This window comes from Scyliorhinus canicula, chromosome 9, assembly GCF_902713615.1.
Source record: "Scyliorhinus canicula chromosome 9, sScyCan1.1, whole genome shotgun sequence".
Taxonomy (NCBI): domain Eukaryota; kingdom Metazoa; phylum Chordata; class Chondrichthyes; order Carcharhiniformes; family Scyliorhinidae; genus Scyliorhinus; species Scyliorhinus canicula.
Window position 1 is genome coordinate 69,328,009 of NC_052154.1, and position 19,952 is coordinate 69,347,960.

General features: G+C 44.1%; 1 protein-coding gene across 4 annotated transcripts in view; it reads left to right on the forward strand.

Moving 5' to 3' along the window:
- The window catches only part of psme3ip1 (proteasome activator subunit 3 interacting protein 1), a 137,526-nt gene that overhangs the window by 43,835 nt on the left and 73,739 nt on the right, over positions 1–19,952 (forward strand). For all 4 annotated transcript variants that reach the window (XM_038806862.1, XM_038806865.1, XM_038806864.1 and 1 more), the window contains exon 2: positions 16,792–16,932. In XM_038806862.1, coding sequence (XP_038662790.1) covers positions 16,809–16,932 — 124 coding nt within the window. In that variant the 5' untranslated portion in view covers positions 16,792–16,808. The remainder of the gene's footprint in view (positions 1–16,791; positions 16,933–19,952) is intronic.

Genomic DNA, 19,952 nt, shown 5'->3' on the forward strand with positions numbered 1-19,952 from the left:
ATGAGCCAAATGGCCTCCTTCTAACAGTTTGTGATTCTGTGTTTTGGTGTTTGGAAATGTTTGCAGAAAGATTTGAGAAATTCCTGGTATCTGCATGGAACCAGTGATTCATCTGGCTAGCTGCTAGGTCTCTACAGACCAGTTATGAAACATTCTTTTGAAAATCTGTAATGCATAAGGATGCACTAGGCACAGCAGGAGATCAAACGCTACCAAAAATACACAAGGAATTGAAGAAAAATGGAGGGGGAGCTAATTTATCCATGAATAGTCACAGCTCATTGAAAAAGACCAAATGTTAACAGGTCAAACACAACCTCAGGAATTAGACGTCATTAATTTGACATCTGCTAAGAAAAATGTTGGGAGTTTATTATAAAAGAGAGAGTTGAATATTTCATGAGAATGAAGGATCTCATTGCAAGTTAATTTATTGAATTATTTCAGAATGCTAACAGTGACTGGGCAAGGATGGATGTCTAGAATTTGAAGGCAGCAAACACTTGTAACTTAGTTGAAGTTGCAGGGATGATTTTGTAACTAACCTTAAACAATAAGAAACAGAGGGTTGCTGTAATCTGAAGTAGCCTGTGTTCTTGTTCTGGGAACATCTATTCACAGTTATCACAGTGTTTGTCGCCGACCTTGATGGCTATGTTATAAACTGCAGAGGTAAGCCAATACTGATTTGTGTGGGGTGCATCAAGGAAAGGATAACATTTGGGAAGTTCTGTAGAGACCCAGTAGCTAGCCAGGTGAGTTGTAAATTGCATTTAAAATTGAGAGATATTCTATTGACATTGGTAGTAATGTCAGATTGTGGTAATTGACAGATGTGATTGAAAGTGAAAAGAATATACCATTAACTGGAGTCAAGATAAAGATCGACGTTTAATAGATGATAGAATTTTGAAATTATGTCACAGCAAATACATAGATCTGTTGATATAAATACACAGAATGGTTGACCATATGTAAAGCCCTATAGCCTATTAAGAGGGGCAGAAAAAGGTTTTGGAAAATGAGTTCTAGGCTTCAAATGATGGACTAATTAAAAGTGAGTGACTACCAAAGTTAAATCTCATAGTGAAAAATATTATTATAGAACAATTTTTAAAGGAATCATTACATAGATATCTTGTGTAAAGGGAACCAGTTGATCATTATAAACTGAATCATTGAGCTCAATCTAGAAGAAGAATAGCCTAACCCAAGGAGCAGTGATTTAAGGAATATACTGCCTTAGCAAACTTCGTTGAGGCATTCGAATACAGTTGGATGAATTCTTGATTCATAAAAATAGCACCGAGAGGTGACAGCAATTGTCTGATTGTGCTCCAAGGCAAGATTTGGACTACTTAATGAGATGGGTGGCTATTTTCCACACTTGTGTAATTAAAACTTGTCATACAAATGGTGGTGAAATATTTTGAACTTAAATGATGAATGAACATTAGACGGGTGGCATCCTGGAAATAATGTTTTTCATTTATTTATTTAAACTTGAAAGGAATAAATATTTTCTAGACTTCCATACATAATCAACAAGCCCTCCTTTCTCCTTGAAGTAGAGATATTCATATTTTAAAGGAGCCTCGTAACAGAATCACAGAATTGTTACAGTGCAGAGGAGGCCATTCGGCCCATCATGGGCGGCACAATAGCAGTGGTTATCACTATTGCTTCACAGCACCAGGGTCCCAGGTTCGATTCCTGGCTTGGGTCACTGTCTGTGCGGAGTCTGCACGTTCTCCCCATGTCTGCGTGGGTTTCCACCAGGTGCTCCGGTTTCCTCCCACAAGTCCCGAAAGACGTGCTGTTAGGTGAGTTGGACATTCTGAATTCTCCCTCAGTGTACCCGAACAGGCGCTGTAGTGTGGCGACTCAAGGATTTTCACAATAACTTCTTCATTGCAGTGTCAATGTAAGCCTACTTGTGACAATAATAAAGATTATTATTATGTCTTCACCAGCTCTCTGAGCAATGCATTGAGTGCCATTTCCCTACATTCTCCCCTCAACCCTGCACATTCCTCCTATTCAAATGTAAATCTAATTCCACTTTGAATGTTTTGATCCTGCCTCCACCACACTCGGGCAGTGCATTCCAGACTTTAACCACTCGCTGCATGAAACACGTTTTCCTTCTGTTGCTTTTGCTGCTTTTGCAATTGCTTGAAATCTGTGTACCCTCATTCTCGATCGTTGCACATATGGGAACAGTTTCTCCCTTTCTACCTTGTTCAGACGCCTCATGATTTTGAATGCCTCTATTAAATCTCCTCTCCCACAATATATCCTTTGTAACTGTATCTTACTATACAAATATAAAGAGTTTGCTGCAATTAAACAGAAATAAGGTTATTAGCAATTACATAAATGTAATTTGAGCTTGCAGTCCTTCATTTGGTTTGACTGATTTGGATAACTTCTTAATTCCTGTGTTGACTGTTAGTGACAGTGGACATCACGGCATTCTATTTTGATGGCTAAAATTGGAAGCTGAAAATTGATTTAAAAAGAGATTGTACTTGGCGTTCATTTAATCATATAATTATGTATTTGGGCATTGGCAGCTACTTATACAAGCTTTTAGGTATTTGATATGACATTTAACAAGTGGAAACACTGAAAAACCATCTGGAATAGCAGTGTGTAGGATTGGATGGCATTTCAATTATGCAATATTTTTATTGCTAATGTATTTGCTGGTTTTTCAAGTGAAGAGTGGGTAGGTATTTGAAAACAAACACTTCATTTGCTCTGTGAATGAGAAATTGTTGTTAGACTGCACAGCAGCTTAACTTGATATCGAACTCATGGCCAGAAACTGAGTGATTCCAGTGATGCTTAGTCCAAAGTGATTATTTTTACCTTTTTGAAGAGCATTTAATAAGGTAGCATCATTGTAGTGCAGCATGTTATTTTATCCCTGTCCTGGACTTGTCCTTTGGCACTCCAAATTGAATTCTAAATAACTCTATCTGCTTCGGAGTTTACGTTGTTCTCCATCTATCCTTGTTCACTGAATTGCTGAGGGGGAAAATTGTTCTATTTGTAATCACTCAATGAGTTCTTAGTTTCATGGGTTGTTTGAGGCAAGAAAATCTAAAAGAGAATTTACCTACATGCCTCTGGTCAAGTAGTAGACAAAGTTCACATTAATGGAAGCTTGGATAGAGTTGTCTTTGGGGAGCGACAACATAAGAAAAATAAGGTTATATGCTGCCCCATGGCTAGCGTTAGGATGAATTTGATTAGCTTGAGAGATTTCCGACTATACAGCAGTACAAGGCAGGGGTGCCTGTTATCCCCACTTCTGTTCGCGTCGGCCATCGAGCCCTTGGTTATTTTGCTCCGGGCCCCAGGGGAGTGGGGAGGTATTGTAAAGGGAGGCAGGGAGCATAAGAGTCTCGTTGTCTACAGATGACCTGTTGCTGTATATTTCTAATCTGTTGGATTGTACTGAAAAGATTATGGGTACATTGGAAAAGTTTGGCGCTTTTTCGGGCTACAAATTGAATATGACCAAAAGTCAAGTGTTTCTGGTGAATGCCCTGGGGAGAGGGGCAGATTTGAGTGTCTTATCATTTAACTGGCTACGGGTAGGTTCAGGTATTTGGATATTCAGGTGGTTTGTGATTGGGCCACAATACATAAATAGAATATGGCTGGCTTGATGGAGGGGATGAAAGGGGATCTGAAGAGGTGGGATGCCTTCCCACTTTCGTTAGCTGGGCGGGTGCAGGCGGTCAAGATGAACGTCCTGCCAAGATTTTGGTTTGTGTTTAAGTCCCTCCCGATATTCCTGCCAACGGTGTTTTTTTGTAAAGTGGACATATTAAGAGCTGGCAAGACGCCGTGGATTCGACGGGTGTTTTTACAAAGGAAGTGGTGGGCAGAGGGGGCTTGCGTTCTTGAACCTGCTGTATTATTATTGGGCACCGAATGCGGAAAAGATCCGGCAATGGTGGGAGGAGGAAGGGGCGGAATGGGTGCAGGTGGAAGAGGCGTCATGTGTGGGGGTAGGTTTCAGGGCTCTGGCTGCTGCTCCGCTTCTGTTTGCCCCGGGGAAGTGTACGGCGAGTCTGGTGATGGCTTTATTCTTAAAGGCTTGGAACTAGCTGAGGCGGCATTTTGACGATATCCGTGCTGGCCCCCATCTGTGGGTTTAACCGATTTTCCAGGCAGGGGTGGAGGTGACATATAGGTGGTGGCACAAGGAAGGGGTGGAACGCATGAAAGGAAAGTTTGGAAGCTTGGGGGAGTTTCAGGAGAAATATTAGTTGCAGCGTGGTGGGGAGGGAGGGAGGGATCTCTGTGGAGGTAGAGGATAAGTATGAGAGATGTGGAGGGAGCCTCTGGTGGCGATCTCTGGGCTGCTGGAACTGCCGGTTCATGGGATGTGGGCGTCGCTGGCTGAGCCAGCATTTGTTCCCCATCCCTAATTGCATAAGTGGTTTGCCAGACCATTTCAGAGGGCATTTCGGAGCCAATCCATTGCTGTGGTTCTGGAGTCACATCAAGGTCAGACCAGGTAAGGAAGGCAGATTTCCTTTCCTAAAGGACATTAATGAACCAGATGGGTGTTTACGACAATCGACAATGGTTTCATGGTCATCATTGGATGTTTAATTCCAGATTTGTATTGAATTCAAAATTCACCATCTGCCATGTTGGGGTTAGAAACCGGTTCGCCAGAGAATTACCCTGTGCCTCTGGATCACTAGTGCAGTGACAATACCACTAGACCACCGCCTCCCTGTTTGAGGGGAGGGGCAGATGTGGTGGCTTTTGCCAGGCTGATAGCCCGGCAGCGAATTCTATTGGAGTGGAGGTCGGTGGAGCCGCCAAGGATGTCAGCATGGTTGGAGGATATTGCAGAATTCCTTAAAGTGAATAAGATGAAGTTTGCCCTTCGGGGCTCAGAGGGAGGGGGTTCTGGGAGAGATGGAGGTTGTTCTTGTCCCTGTTTGAGGATCTGTTCGTTGCCAGCAGGGGGTTGGGGTGTGGTGGTAAGGAGAGAAAAATGTAAAATTTTGGGGGATAGAGTTATGTTTTAAAAAAATATATATTTGAAGTACCCAATCATTTTTTCTAATTAAGAGACAATTTAGCATGGCCAATCCACCTACCCTGCACATCTTTGGGTTGTGGGGGCGAAACCCATGCAAACACGGGGAGAATGTGCAAACTCCACACGGACATTGACCAAGAGCTGGGATCGAACCTTGGACCTCGGCCCCGTGAAGCAGCAGTGCTGACCACTGTGCCACCATGCTGCCCAGAGTTATGTTTTCTGATGGATTGTGTGTTCATGTTTATGTGTGTCCTGGTTTGAATCAAAAAATATATTTAAAAAATAGAACCGAGAGAATAGGGATACTTTCAAGCATTTGAAGGGTTTTGCAAATTTGTTTTAGACTTTCCTTTCTTTTGTTCATAACCGAGGGATGGATGCATGAATGGCTATGAAATCAATGATGACAATACCAGGTAAATGTGAGCATTAGATTGCAGCAGGTAGTATATATTTTTTTTAAAACTCACGTTGGACATGTTGAGCACCTAGTCAGAGGTTGGCTATCGTCTGTAGCTGTAAACAGTGTGTCCCAAGTCAGGCGACTGTTGATTTGGCCCCGCGTGTTCCAAATTGGGGGGGGGGGGGGGGGGGGGGGGGGGGGGGGGGGGGGGGGGGAATAAAATAAATAAATCTCATCTCCAAGTGGCAAAGAATGAAAGAACCTTCATTTATATAGAAGCTGGTATAACCATGAAGGAATCCCAAGGCCAACAGAGCAGCTTTTGAAGTGTAGCCATTGCTGTAATTGAGGGAAATGCAGCAGCTAATTTGCATATATCAAGGCCACACAGAGATCAGTGAGTTAAATGGCCAGATAATTTATTTAACTGATATTGATTTTGGAATGAATATTTTCCCCCCTCCCAAGGTAGCCTATAGTGGTGTCATGGGATCTTCTGCATCTGCTTTGGAGAATAAAAAAGCCTTGGTTTCGATCTCCTCCAAAGGCCAGCACTGCTGACATTGCAGTGCTTCTTCAACATTATACTGAAATGTCAGTCCACATTACGTGCTCAGGTCTGTGGAGTGGATTTAAACCAGAAAATGTCTGTAGAGCTCCCAACCCTGCCATGCAGTATATAATGAGGGAGGGAATGGAGGTTCCAATGGTCCACTGAAATCTGCTGTCCGCATACGGCACAGCGCTAAATCAGAAGTCCACTTACTCTTGAAGTTCTGGTACCATTGGATGTGGAGTCAAATATATAGCTTTCCCCAATTGCTGTGCTTTTACTGTCACTTTTATTTCTGTTCACCCCATCTCCAGTATGGTTCTCAAAAGATTCATTTAAGCAAGACAGTTGACGGATTGCAAAAGAATTGGGATTGGGTGATTTCCGATTTCTTCATGTTAAGTCGAGATGTTTCAATGTGAAAGTGAAATTAAAGACAGAAAGTAATGAGTGTTTTATTTCCATCTCTTTTAAACGGGAAATTGGAGCAATATAGTCCATTTTAAGTATAATTTAAATCTATCAAAGTAACATGCAATATGTGATGATCCTTTGCCTTAATATCCATAATAAATTAAACTTTGATGAAAGTAATTGGATTTTGATTCTCTCCATTGAGACTTGAGTTTTAATTTTGCTTAAATGTCAGCCTGTCCTGCATTAACATTCATTAAGTTTTAAAATTTGTTTCAACTTTCATTGCAAATTTCCCCTGGTGGTGATTTCTTCTGATAACGCACTGTGTTTACATGTCAACCTCTTGCTTTGTTTCCTTTCGTACCAAAATGTGTCTGTCTTCAGTTGTTGAAAGCTACCCAGAGTGAGTTGCTTTCCTTCCCTCTCTTTGCCTTCATCACATCACAACAAGTGCAGTCAGTGTTGTAATGAAGAAAATGTAGCATCCAGTTTGTGCACAACAAACTCCCACAAATAACAATGACGTAAAGGACACTTTTTTGGTGATGGTGGTTGGGGGATAATGTTTCTAATTTTTCTATCATTGAGTCAAGACTGAACTCTTGTTCCAGTGGTTCAAGAATAAGTAGTAAGCACTGGGAATATAAAATAAATGTGAATAGTTTCCAAGATATGAGGCATCACAGAGGGTCTTGTAGGAAAACATTTAAAGCTCTCAGCACAATATTCAATGGTGATGGAAAGAATCTTGGGTTGTATGACTTGAAGGATAGAAAACAAATTGTTAGCCGATCCAACATGAAAGTTCTAGGGACTGCGTCACAGGGCGACCACAATGAATTCGAGGAAGTACAAAAGAAGTTCCTAAATGGGATTGAGTACTTGAGCAATGAGGAAAGACCAAAGGTACAATGGATGTTTACATTGGGAGAAAGTTTTTAAAGGGAAGTTCTTTTTTATATTTAAGAGGCAGTCTTCCAATGTTAACACGAGCACCAAGTAGAAAGGATATGTATTTAAAGTTAGATGAGAAGTGTGAATATGCAATTAAAGTATACAACGCACACGTGGCAGTGATATTTGTGTGGTGTCGGCAGGTCAATTGAAGAGTTCTCCTCTTCCTTCAGGTACCATGTCCTAAGAAGGCTTTGGTGATCATGGACTTCCATTGTATTGGTCCATTACTATGCTTGGCAAAGTACTGCAGTCGTTTGCTGATGCTTTCTGCAGTATGGTTGACCAGGAATCTCTCCCACTCTCATTATCTGCCATCAGGTGTGCTGGAAGGATTTACAGGCTGATGATCAACGTGTTTGGCCATGTTATGAATGCACCTTCCATGACCATTAAGTCTTGAAGTGGGACTTGAAGAGTATTGAAAGTAACATTGAGTAAGGAGGTTATGTGCAATCTTTGGGCTGGTATGATGGAGGAAGACATTCACTTTTGGACCTACAAAGTGCTGTACCTTAAAGAAAATGGAACCTGAGTGGGTGTAGGTGCTGTTCAAGTACATGTAGTAGTGTGTCATGGGGAAATGTTATGCCCCAGGACTTGTTTCATGAGTACTGTTGCCTCACAGCTCCAGGGACCTGGGTTCAATTCCAGCTTTGGGTGACTATCTGTGTGGAGTTTACACTTTTCCACCGGGTCTGCGTGGGTTTCCTCCGGTTGCTTCAGTTTCCTCCCACAGTCCAAAGAAGTGCAGGTTAGGTGGATTGGCCATGCTAAATTTCCCCTTAGTATCCAAAAGTTTAGGAGTTATGGGGATAGGCTGGAGGTGCGAGTTTAATTTGGGTGCTCTTTCCAAGGGCTGGTGCAGACTCGATGGGCTGAATGGCGTCCGTCTGCGCTGTCAATTCTATGATTACAGAGTTGGAGAAAGCTTTTCAAAGTTCCTGGAATGACCTTTTTTGGTTTGATTGCACTGATAAGCTTGACTTATGTTTTCTTATGTTATGTTTCCTTAACATGTTTAAATCTCTTGCACTCGACAAATGTTCTCATTTTGTTTGCACTGCTCAGGCAATTTAAATTTAAGCGGATGGGCCCTTTAAATGTTTTGCATGGCAGTACAAGCTGAGTAACTTAAAGGGATTGACATACACGTGACCTACACGGGAACTTTTGGTTTGCTGCACAATCTTGAGGGAACTTTGCTTGCACCCTCAGTTTTGTATCCTCATTGTTACATAGTTCAGTACACTCCCTCCAGGCATGTCCCAAGCTCAGAAGGACAGAATCTGTAGTTCTACTGGTGGTTTTTCAGCACTCTGGTGCACGTATATAATCACAATCCCATATAAGTACTGTTACGGATGCCTGGTCAGATCCCAACAGTGGCTAAGATACTGGACCAGAACTGCAATTTCTTTTAGTTTTTAAGACTGTGGAAAGATCAATGCTGACCAGGAGGGATTGCATGAGAAATAGGGTTTGGTTATTTTTTTAAAAAATAGGTTTTATTCCAAACACACTCAAAATATCAACACAGCATAAAATAAACATAGTACATCCTGTTTGTTCAATTTTTCCCCAACCTAGCCTCCTGCCCCACCCACGACAAACAATTCCTCAAACATGGACAGAAAGGGCCTCCACCACAGTTAAAACCCCTCCACTCGTCCCCTAAGGGCGAAATTTTTCTTCTCCAGCCTGAGAAATTCATACAAATCCCCCAACCAAACCACGACCCCTGGTGGCGCTGCCGACATCCAGTTCAATATATCTATCGCCAGGCAATAGAGAAGCGAAGGACACAACATCGGCCCCATTCCACTCCTGCAGCCCTGGCGCCTCCGATACCCTGAAGATCGCAGTATTTCATACTAGATTCCCCACCCCAATTTGATTCCCAACTCTTCCTTCCATTTCTGCTTGATCACTTACAGTAGGGCCATCGCCTTCTCTCCCAACCACCCACAGATATCCCCAATCCTTTCTTTCTCCCTACTCGTCCGGGACCAGCAACTTCTCTACCAGCGTATATAATCTGGCAACCGAGGAAACGAGGGCAGTTCCTTCTGCGCAAAGTCCCTCACCTGCCAGTGTCTGAACTCACTTCCCCTCAGTAACTCAAACCTCTTCCAACCCTCCAAACGTATCCTCTACAAATAGGTCTCTCACTCGCTCTGTCCCTTCCTTCTGCCATCTCCCATATATCATATCCATCCCTTCTGGTGCAAACCTACGGTTCCCACATAATGGGGTCAATACTTTTTTAAAAATAAATTTAGTGTGCCCAATTATATATTTTTTCGAATTAAGGGGCAATTTAACGTGGCCAATCCACCTAACCTGCATATCTTTGGGTTGTGGGGGTGAAACCCACGCAGACATGGGAAGAATGTGCAACTCCACACGGACAATGACCCAGGGCTGGGATTTGAGCCCGGGTCCTCAGCGCCGCAGTCCCAGTGCTATCCACTGTGCCATATGCCACCCTAATGGGGTCAATACAGACATATTCCCTAATTTGAAGTGACTCCTCAACTGATTCCAAATCTTAACTGAAGGCTCCACCACTGGGCAGCACATGTACCTCCCCGGGGAAAATGCCAACGGGGCTGTCACCGGGGCTCTCAAACCCACCCCCTGACAAGAGTCCTCCTCCAGCTGGACCCAGTACGACCCCCCCCCCCCCCGCATTTGCTGCCCAACAATAATGCAGCAGGTTTGGAACACAACCCCCCCTGTTCTGCCGCCGTCTTCTGTGCAGCAAAGCCCTGCAAACCCTCGGTGTCTTTTGTGCCCAAACAAACTCTGAGATCAGTTTATCCACCCTCTTGGAAAAAAGCCTTGGGAAGGAAAATTGGGGGTCTGAAAAATAAACAAGAACCGTGGCAACACATGCATCTTTATCACCTGTACCCTCCTTGCCTATGTCAAATGCAGGGTGTCCCATCTTTTCAAATCTCCCCTAACCCCCTCTACCAGGCCCGTCAGGTTCCACTTGTGCATGCGCCAGCTGAATCCCTAGATACTGAAATCTAACACTAGTCACATTAAATGGCGGGGCCCCCAAGTTCGCTCTTAAACACTTAGCATTCATCGGAAATATCTCACTTTCCCCAGTATTTTTTATTTTTTTTTTAGAACAGTACAGCACAGAACAGGCCCTTCGGCCCTCGATGTTGTGCCGAGCAATGATCACCCCACTTAAACCCCATACCCCTAACCCAACAATCCCCCCATTAACCTTTACACTACGGGCAATTTAGCATGGCCAATCCACCTAACCCGCACATCTTTGGACTGTGGGAGGAAACCGGAGCACCCGGAGGAAACCCACGCACACACGGGGAGGACATGCAGACTCCGCACAGACTGTGACCCAGCCGGGAATCGAACCTGGGACCCTGGAGCTGTGAAGCATTGATGCTAACCACCATGCTACCGTGAGGCCCCCCAGAATAAACCCCATATTTCCCCAATAAATCCATGATTCTCCCCATACTTTACAATGGATTTGTCACATACAACAATAAATTATCGGCATATAAAGGCACCCAATGCTCTCTTACCTCCCCCAGCCACCCACCCACACACACACACACACACACACACACACACACACACAATCCCCTGCCACTCATGAAGCTCTGAGCACAATTGCCAAGGAAGTCAGTTGCCAACGCGAACAACAATGGCAACACCGGGCAACCCGGTTGGCCCCTAAACAGCCTAAAATACCCTGAATTTGACTCGTTCGTTCTCACGCCCACCACAGGGGACGCGTAGAGTAGCAGTACCCAAGCCATGAACTTTGGCCCAAATCCAGGCCTCCCAAGGACCTCAAACAGGTACTGCCAGTCCACTCGGTCAGAGGTCTTCTCTGCATCCAACGATGCGATCACCTCAGGCACTCTTTCCCTTCTTCCCCCAAAGGCATCATGACCACATTTAATAGCCTCCTAATATTACTAGAGAGCTGCCAGCCCTTCACGAACCACGTCTGATCCTCTGAGACTAAGTCCAGCACATACCCCTCCAACCGCCTCGCCAACAGCTTGGCCAACACTTTCACGTCTGTGTTCAACAAGGAAATGGGCCTAAATGACCCACACTCCATCGGGTCCTTGTCGTTTATCGCGATCAGTGAAATAAATGCCTGCGCCAGCATAGCCAGCAACTCCCCCCTCACAATAGACCCTCCCACCACCGCAGCCTCCCCTAGTCTGCTTCCATTCACTGGCATCTCCTGCTAGCAAGACAGCTTCTATCTGGAGGCCCAGACAAAGGACCCCGCCTATGCCTTTGCACCGACCCATCCCCTCCCATTCCATTTGACCAAAGAAGCCCCCATACACGCAAGTGTCAGTTTACTCAAGAACCCATGTAAACACAAACATAACGAGTCATAAATCGTACACAAGGTACAAATATCTCAAAAGATACAGACAGTAGAAAAGTCCCCATCTCAGCCTTTTCCAATCCATGCTCCTTAACAAAGTAATTTGCCTCCTCTGGCATCAAGAAATAATGTTCCTTGCCCTTGAAACTTACCCAAAGTTTGGCTGGGTACACCACCCCAAACTGAAACTTGCTCTGGAAGAGTGTTGCCTCAGCCTTATTAAACCTGCCCACCTCTTGACCAGGTCAGCACCCATGTCTTGGTAGATCCGGGTGCAATTTCCTTTCCAGCTGCAGTCCCGAGTTGCCCTGGCCCACCTCGGAATCTTTTCTTTGCCCTGAAATGTGTGCATACGCCCAATCACAAAAGAGGCCACCCGACTCTGTGTAGTGGGCTAATAGCTGGTCAGATCAGAGTGTCCCGGAGCACATTGGATCTTGAGTGAATCACCGTAGTTGAATAGGAGTATTCTGTTTATTCCCATCAACGAGTTTAATTTTAAATGGGACAATATATCTCAGGCCAGATGTGGGTGTATACCTCTGACTCTGCTAGTAGTTTTACCATGATGTGGAGATGCTGGCGCTGGACTGGGGTGAGCACCCCAGAGTAGTTTTACCCTCTGTCTGTTAACCCTTAAATTGCCCACCAAATCTTCAATCCCATTCCAGGATCCAATTTCCTGACATCTTCCTGTTGTAACAATACTAAAATCCTCCCAAAGACAGCATTAGACTGCTTAATCCAGTAAAAAAAATATACAACTCATGGCCTGCAGCTTAGTGACACTTGGAGCAACATTGAATGTCATGACCACATTGTTGCATGCACGATAATGACTTAAATGGAACTTAATTATTTTTGTTTCCACTTTGCACAGCACTGTTCTCGGGCAAACTATTTTGTTTTAAGAAGTGTCAGAAGTTTTGCTTTTACTCCGTCTTTAGTGATGAGCGTAATTTACAACATAGTATTTGAGTCCTTTGAAGTCATTATTATTTTGCAGTAAATGAACTGTGTGGGTACTGTGGATACTGTCACTGTTTGCACAATGCTACAATAGTAGTTGCGGGCTGATAATTGGCTCCTGTTTAATATAGTTTAGCTCGTGTGTGTTGGATTGTTTATTTTAGCCTGTAGTCATTTTGATGCAGGAAAGAAACAGGTTATTTTTAAATTAATGGTTCATACCAGCTGCCTTTTGCTGTGGAGGTTTCAATCTTTCTAGGTTAGCCATTTGTAAGGGGGAAAAAAGATTGCTGCAATCATGACTTGTGCAATATATGCCCTAAAGGTAATTCCCATGAAACAAATTATTTTGTATCACCATTTCTTCTTACCATCCATCCCTTCAATATTGGCCATCATTCAAGACTGAGTGAACATAATGGGGAAGCGAAGATAAAAATCCCACCCACTCTGCTTTGTCTGTGATACCTCTGCGGTGTGGCTGTTTCAGTTGCTTTAGGCCACGGGCCTGTCACATCTGATTCACAAAATAAGATTGGATTCGGTCACAATATTGGCCCACTGTTGTCAAAAATAAGCCAACATGGACCGCCATCTTTCGATTCACCTACAAGTGTCCATAGGGAGCACCAGTGATAACAACTTGCAAGTGGTGCTTTGCTTTTGTTTAAAAGCTCATTCAGCCATTGAAAAAGAAAGCTAAGTTGACTGAGAATATTTGATCCTTTCTGCTGAGACGGAATTTGAATACATTTACATTCAACCTTGGAATACATTCACAAACAACTTAATGGTGCCATATAACAAAATAACATTAACCGGAGATTATGTTGAATGTTTAGCTAGGAAAACACTAACTTGCAATTGTATAGCACTTTAAATGTAGTCAACATCCCAAGGTGCTTTACCGCAACATTATCAAACAGAGTTGGACATGAGTCACGTGAGACAGCACGGTGGCATAGTGGTTAGCATTGCTTCTCACAGTGCCAGGGACCCAGGTTCGATTCTGACTGTAGGTGATTACCTATGCGGCATCTGCACATTCTCCCTTCTCCGGGTGCTCTGGATTCCTCCCACAGTCCAAAGATGTGTAGGTTAGTTGGATTAGCCATGATAGATTTTGCCTGAGGTGAGGTTACGGGGATAGGCTGGGGGATTGGACCTGGGTGTGATGCTCTTTGGGAAGGTTGGTGCAGACTTGATGGGCACCATGGCCATCTTCTCCACTGTGGGCATTCTATTATTCTATGAGACATTAGGACAGATCAGGTCGTCTTTTAAGGAGCATCTTAAAGGAGGAGAGAGAACTGGAGAGGCAGCGAGGTTTAAGGATGGAATTTCAGTGATTAGAGAGGGGTTTTTCCTTTTGGATGGGATTTATATGGGTGGTTGGGTTTTTGCTTTATTGTATGATGCAATATTTGTTTTATCTGTTGTAATTTTGTTATTAATGGAAAATCTGCAACAAAAATATTTTAAAACACGGAACTCCAGTGAATTAGGACTCTGGCAGTTGAATGCACTGCAGTCAGTAGGGATGTGCATGCTCCTTGTAAGAAGTTAAGATATAGAAATGGACTATATGGCCTCATAAGTCTGCTCCACCCTTCAATACATTCTGTGTTGAGAGATCAAGAAGATATTCATCCAAGTCTTTAATATGGGATGTACAGGAGTCCAAAATTGGACTAGTGCCGAGATCTCGGGGTGTTCGAGGGCTGTAGAAGGTTGCAGAGTTAGAGAAGAGCAAAGAAATGGAGATACTTAAATTAGGATGAAAATTAAAATTGTTGGACTGGGGACCAATGTAGAATGGGTGATGGGTGAACAGGACTTGATGCGAGTTTGAGTACAGACATGGGGTACATCCTCAGAATAAAGATGTGATCATTTATAAGTTCATAAGATATAGGAACAGAATTAGGCCATTGGGTCTGCTCCACCATTCGATCATGGCTGATCTCATTCTGGCCTTAACCCCACCGCCCTGCCCATTCTCCATAACCCTTCAACCCATTACCAATTATTTAACTCCTGCTTAAATTTACTCACTGTCCCATCGCACTCTGGGATAGCGAATTCCACAGATTCACAACCCTTTGGGAGAAGTAGTTTCTCCTCCACTGCATTTTAAATTTGCTACATCTTATCCTAAATCCATGACCTCTCGTTTTAGAATGCCCCGCAAGAAGAAGCATCTGCTCCACGTCTACTTTATCCATACCGTTTATCATCTTGTATACCTCGATTTAGGAATGAGATGCGTAATTTCTTCACTCAACACTTGAGGGCTGTGAATCTTTGGAATTCAATAACCAAGAGAATTGTGGATGCTCTATCGTTGACTGCATTACAGACTCGGAATATATTCTTGATCTCTCGGGGAGTTGGTGCAGAAGATCAAACATGGAATGTATTGAATGATGGAGCAGACTTATGAGGCCATCTGATCTATTTCTATATCTTAAGTTCTTGCAAGGAGCATGCAGGGGACAGCTATGTGTTGATATGAGGAGGACCTTTGCTTCAGCCAAATGTTCACAAATGGGGAGCTCCAGTGGTTCAGTCATGGAAGTTAGTTGTGTGCCTCCAGTTGATTCATCAGTCATCCTGTGAAAGTGTTGTTTCTGTGGAATGCATGTTTGCAATGGTTAAACTCCTGTGCTCTGATAGTAAATCAGCATTTATGAAAAGAAGTGTCAAGAGTTTATTGGCTGTGAGTGATGGCTCATAGTCTAAATTAATATTTAATTTCTGTCTAATATGCTATTCAACTGTTGGTACAAGTTTACTGCATGTATATTATTTTAAATCGTTCGGTAGTACAGAAGTAAAGTGTTGTGAAAAAGGAGACGTGATCAAAGCTTTTCATCCTTCACTCATCAGCACACAGATTGCAAAATTTCAAAGGTAGCATGAAAAAAGAATGGTGATTGGTTGGCAAGTTAACTTGGTTGAGGCGTTGTCATGGGGAATGCACCAGGGAACTATTTCCCCCCAGGCTTTAGTTTAATTTTTAAAACGATGCAATGCCTAGACATGTTCCTTTCGTCTGTAGAGGACAAGGCTTTGTGTATGAATATATGTTGTTTCTAGCGTGCGTAAGCGAGCCACGTTATGAACCCGACTGAATGTTAAATTGGTTATTGGTGTAATTCTTAGCACGCTCTGGGTTGTTTAGCAAGTGCTGCCAATTGCAGAATCACATGTAATGTTAGACATTATGTTCTGAGTTTTGCAAGCATGGTCTGATTGAGTATGATATGTACTCTACCTATTATGAACAGCCAAAAGTTAATGCTATTTGATATGACCTGCCAGTCAGTGGGATGTGCGGCCGATGTACCTGACGTCACACTGGCACTGAAATTCACATACAACATTGCACATTTGTTTGTTAGCCAGAATGATTTTTTGGCTTGATATCAGCATCCTGTGAGTGAAAATACCACATTGCTGCTGCAGAGTAGCAATGTGAAATGACGAGTTTCACGTGTTGTTCAAAATTTGGAGATAACTTAACCTTTCAAGGTAATTTGAGGTCGACTGGGCACTTTTTAGGTACGAAAGTGGTGACCTTAGGCTACCATGTGCCAAAAGATTGGCCTGAGCAGCAACGTTGCAACTACAACTTCAGATTACCTTGCAAGCTTGACGGGGTACATGTAACAAACTCCATAAATTGGGGGAAACAGTCTGGTTCTTTGAGAAAATAGTTAATCACTGAAAATGCAATTTGAATGTTTACAACCTTTTGAGGAACTGGTCTTGAGCCCTGTGTCAGAAGTAAGTCTACAGAACATTAACACAACCATGTGTAAGTCTTTGGACGATATATTACTCAGTGTTTCTTTAAATATGAGTACAGGTTTTTGACAAAAAATGTGAGCTTGCACAACAGTGGATAAAATAGTCAAGTTCTTCAATTGTATTCACAGTAACTTCATTGCAGTGTTAATGTTAGCCTACTTGTAACATAATAAAGATTATTATTATTATCATTATTATTACAGTCTCGTGTCATTGAAGTATGGACAGCGGGACCGAAGATAGCCTCATTAAGAAACGGTTTGTAACTGAAGCGGAGTTAGATGAAAGACGCAAACAAAGACAGGAAGAATGGGAAAAGGTTCGGAAACCTGAAGATCCAGAAGGTACAGTACGGTGTTCCGAACTGCTCTTTTGTGAACTGTCTTGTGGAAATACCTGAATCAAAATACCACTGCTCAATTCAGAGAAGGAACTCTGTTTTGGCCCACGAGTGATCTTGTTGGGGGGTGGGGAGGTTGGAGGAGGGGAGTGGGGGGAAAGATTGAAAGGCGGTGGGAGTTGAGGGGAAGGTTCGAGGGTGGGGGGGGGGGGTGTTGGCGGAGAATTTGGAAGGATGGGGAGTTAAGGGAGAAGGTTGAAGGGGGCAGGGAGTTGGTGGGAGGGTAGTTGGGGAGAAGGTGGGCGGGCGGAGAGTTGGGGAGAAGTTTGGAGGGGCAGGGAGTTGAGGGAAGGGTTGGAGGGCAGGGGAGTTTTGGAGAAGGTAGAGGAGGGATGTGGGGAAAGGTTGGAGAGGAGGGGGCCGGGAGTTGGGAGGGAGTTGGGGGACGAAGGTGGGAGGGGGCCAGGAGTTGAGGGGAGGAGGTGGCCGGGAGTTGAGGGGAGGAGGTGGGAGGATGCCGGGAGTTGAGGGGAGGAGGTGGGAGGGCACCGGGAGTTGAGGGGAGGAGGTGGGAGGGCGCCGGGAGTTGAGGGGAGGAGGTGGGAGGACGTTGGGAGAGGAGGTGGGAGGGGACAGGGTATTGGGGGAAGGAGGTGGGATGGGGAGGGGAGTTGGGAGAGGAGGTGGGAGGGGGCAGGGTATTGGGGGAAGGAGGTGGGATGGGGAGGGGAGTTGGGAGCGGAGGTGGGAGGGGGCAGGGTATTGGGGAAGGATATGGGAGGGGGCCGGTAGTTGGGGGGAGGACGTGGGAGGGGGCTGGGAGTTGGGGGGAGGAGGTGGGAGGGGGTTGGGGGGAGGGGGCCGGGAGTTGGGGGGAGGGGGCAGGAAGTTGGGGGCAAGTTTGAAGGGGATGTTGAGGGTTGATTAGATACAGATTTGAATTGTTTTTGAAAGTGTAATGATTTCTTTGGAGCCAGTTTCCTAACATCAGTTGATTGATCTGTGATTAATCATCCTTACGGAATCAGCATTCTCCCTTCAATTTGAGCATTATTACAATCACTTTGCGTATTGCATTCAGGTGTAATGAAAGAAAGACAAACCCTACGTTTATACAGCACATTTCACAATATCTCCCATCTCTTTACAGCCAATTTAGAATTTTTGGCATAATATAGACAATGTTATCAAATGACAGAACAGGCTCAGGGGCTGAATTGTCTGCTTCTGCTCCTAATTGGTATGTTTGTATGTCATGCTGGGATGAATGAGATGAACTGGGCTACGTGGCCTTTGTCATCCATAATTATCTTGTGAACAAAGGGTGGAATCATGTCTGGAGTTCTGTTTAATTTGTTGCTCCTGAAAGTTTACCCTGAGCAGGCTCTGTGGGTAAGATTGCCAGGACGGGAGTGCATAAAGGGCTCGAGTGAATCAGTAACCTGTTTTACAGTGCACCTAATTCTCAACAGTCTTTCTATTGACTTCAATCTTGTCCGTTTGTCTACTTGCCTATTATCCCACTCTATCTTGGTGTTTTTTATTGAGTTTCTTGAGATATTGAAATATCGTGTGTCATAGTAGATATTGAAAATCTATTGTAGTGAGAAGCAGTAATCAGCAGTCTTCAGTCTTTGTTCTCTGATCTCTTATGTTGCTCAGACATACCTGAGTGCCTGGAAGCAGGAGAAGCACCGAGGCCCATGATTTCTCTCACTGGCCCTGGTCATCAGGGGAACCAAACCCCTATAAAATGCTTCTCCTTTTATTACTCATGAAAGTTCTAATTGCCTACACCGTCTGCTCTTCTGTCTGTTCTGAAAACCCTTTTCAAGAACTTTGCTGAGAAACCTTCTTACTTTGGGGCCTCACGGTAGCATGGTGGTTAGCATCAATGCTTCACAGTGCCAGGGTCCCAGGTTCGATTCCCGGCTGGGTCACTGTCTGTGTGGAGTCTGCACGTCCTCCCTGTGTGTGCGTGGGTTTCCTCCGGGTGCTCCGGTTTCCTCCCACAGTCCAAAGATGTGCGGGTTAGGTGGATTGGCCATGCTGAATTGCCCGTAGGGTAAGGTTAATGGGGGGATTGTTGGGTTACGGGTATACAGGTTACATGGGTTTAAGTAGGGTGATCATTGCTCGGCACAACATCGAGGGCCGAAGGGCCTGTTCTGTGCTGTACTGTTCTATGTTCTATGTTCTATGTTCATCTGGATGAAGGAAACTCAATAACTGCGCTGAAGTTAAACTCTCATTTTCCTTTCATGAGACTGTCAATTGCTCCCTATTCATTTGTTGCCTTTTGCCATTAATATTATGAATCTCCAGCTGAAAGATCACCTATAAGACTTGCTACCTATCATTTTTCTGACAATACAGGAAACCCAGTGTGGGTTTCAAAGCAATTCAAACTGAAATGTAATGGTATTGCACTTTAGTCATTAGATTTAGGTTACCAATATCTAGTAGCATAGTCTGCATTATTTCTTTGAAGGTTCTTGGGGTGTAGTCATGATCTTCCTTGGACGCAAAATGCATATTTCAGTTATTTGGTTGCAAACCAAAAGCCCAAGGTTTTGAATCATGTCACATGAAAAATCCAACTCGGGGCATTGCAACTGGCCAACTCAATTCTTTCTCACTTGTTGGAGCTGTTATTTTCATCACTCTCGTCTGTTCCCTCGTCCACTTGGGGATGCTGGAGGCAATTATATTACCTGACCACTGAGTGCAGTTGCTGTACACTTGCCACTGACTCCATCGCCATTCTAGGCAACTGTGGTTTGCTTAACCGAACTACTTGCAGTCGTGATGTCATGTGTAACACCAAGTTGAGCTGCTGACCTCATGATCTGGCCATGACAAAGTTCACCCGAAACCTTCTCCACAACTTGGCCCAGCTCACTACCCTCTACGTTTCTGTAAATCACAGGAGGAGGCCATTCAGCCCATTGTGTCTGTACCGCCCCTCCAAATGAGTAATTCCCATCGTGTCATGCTCCTATCTCCTGCCTGTAACCCTGCACA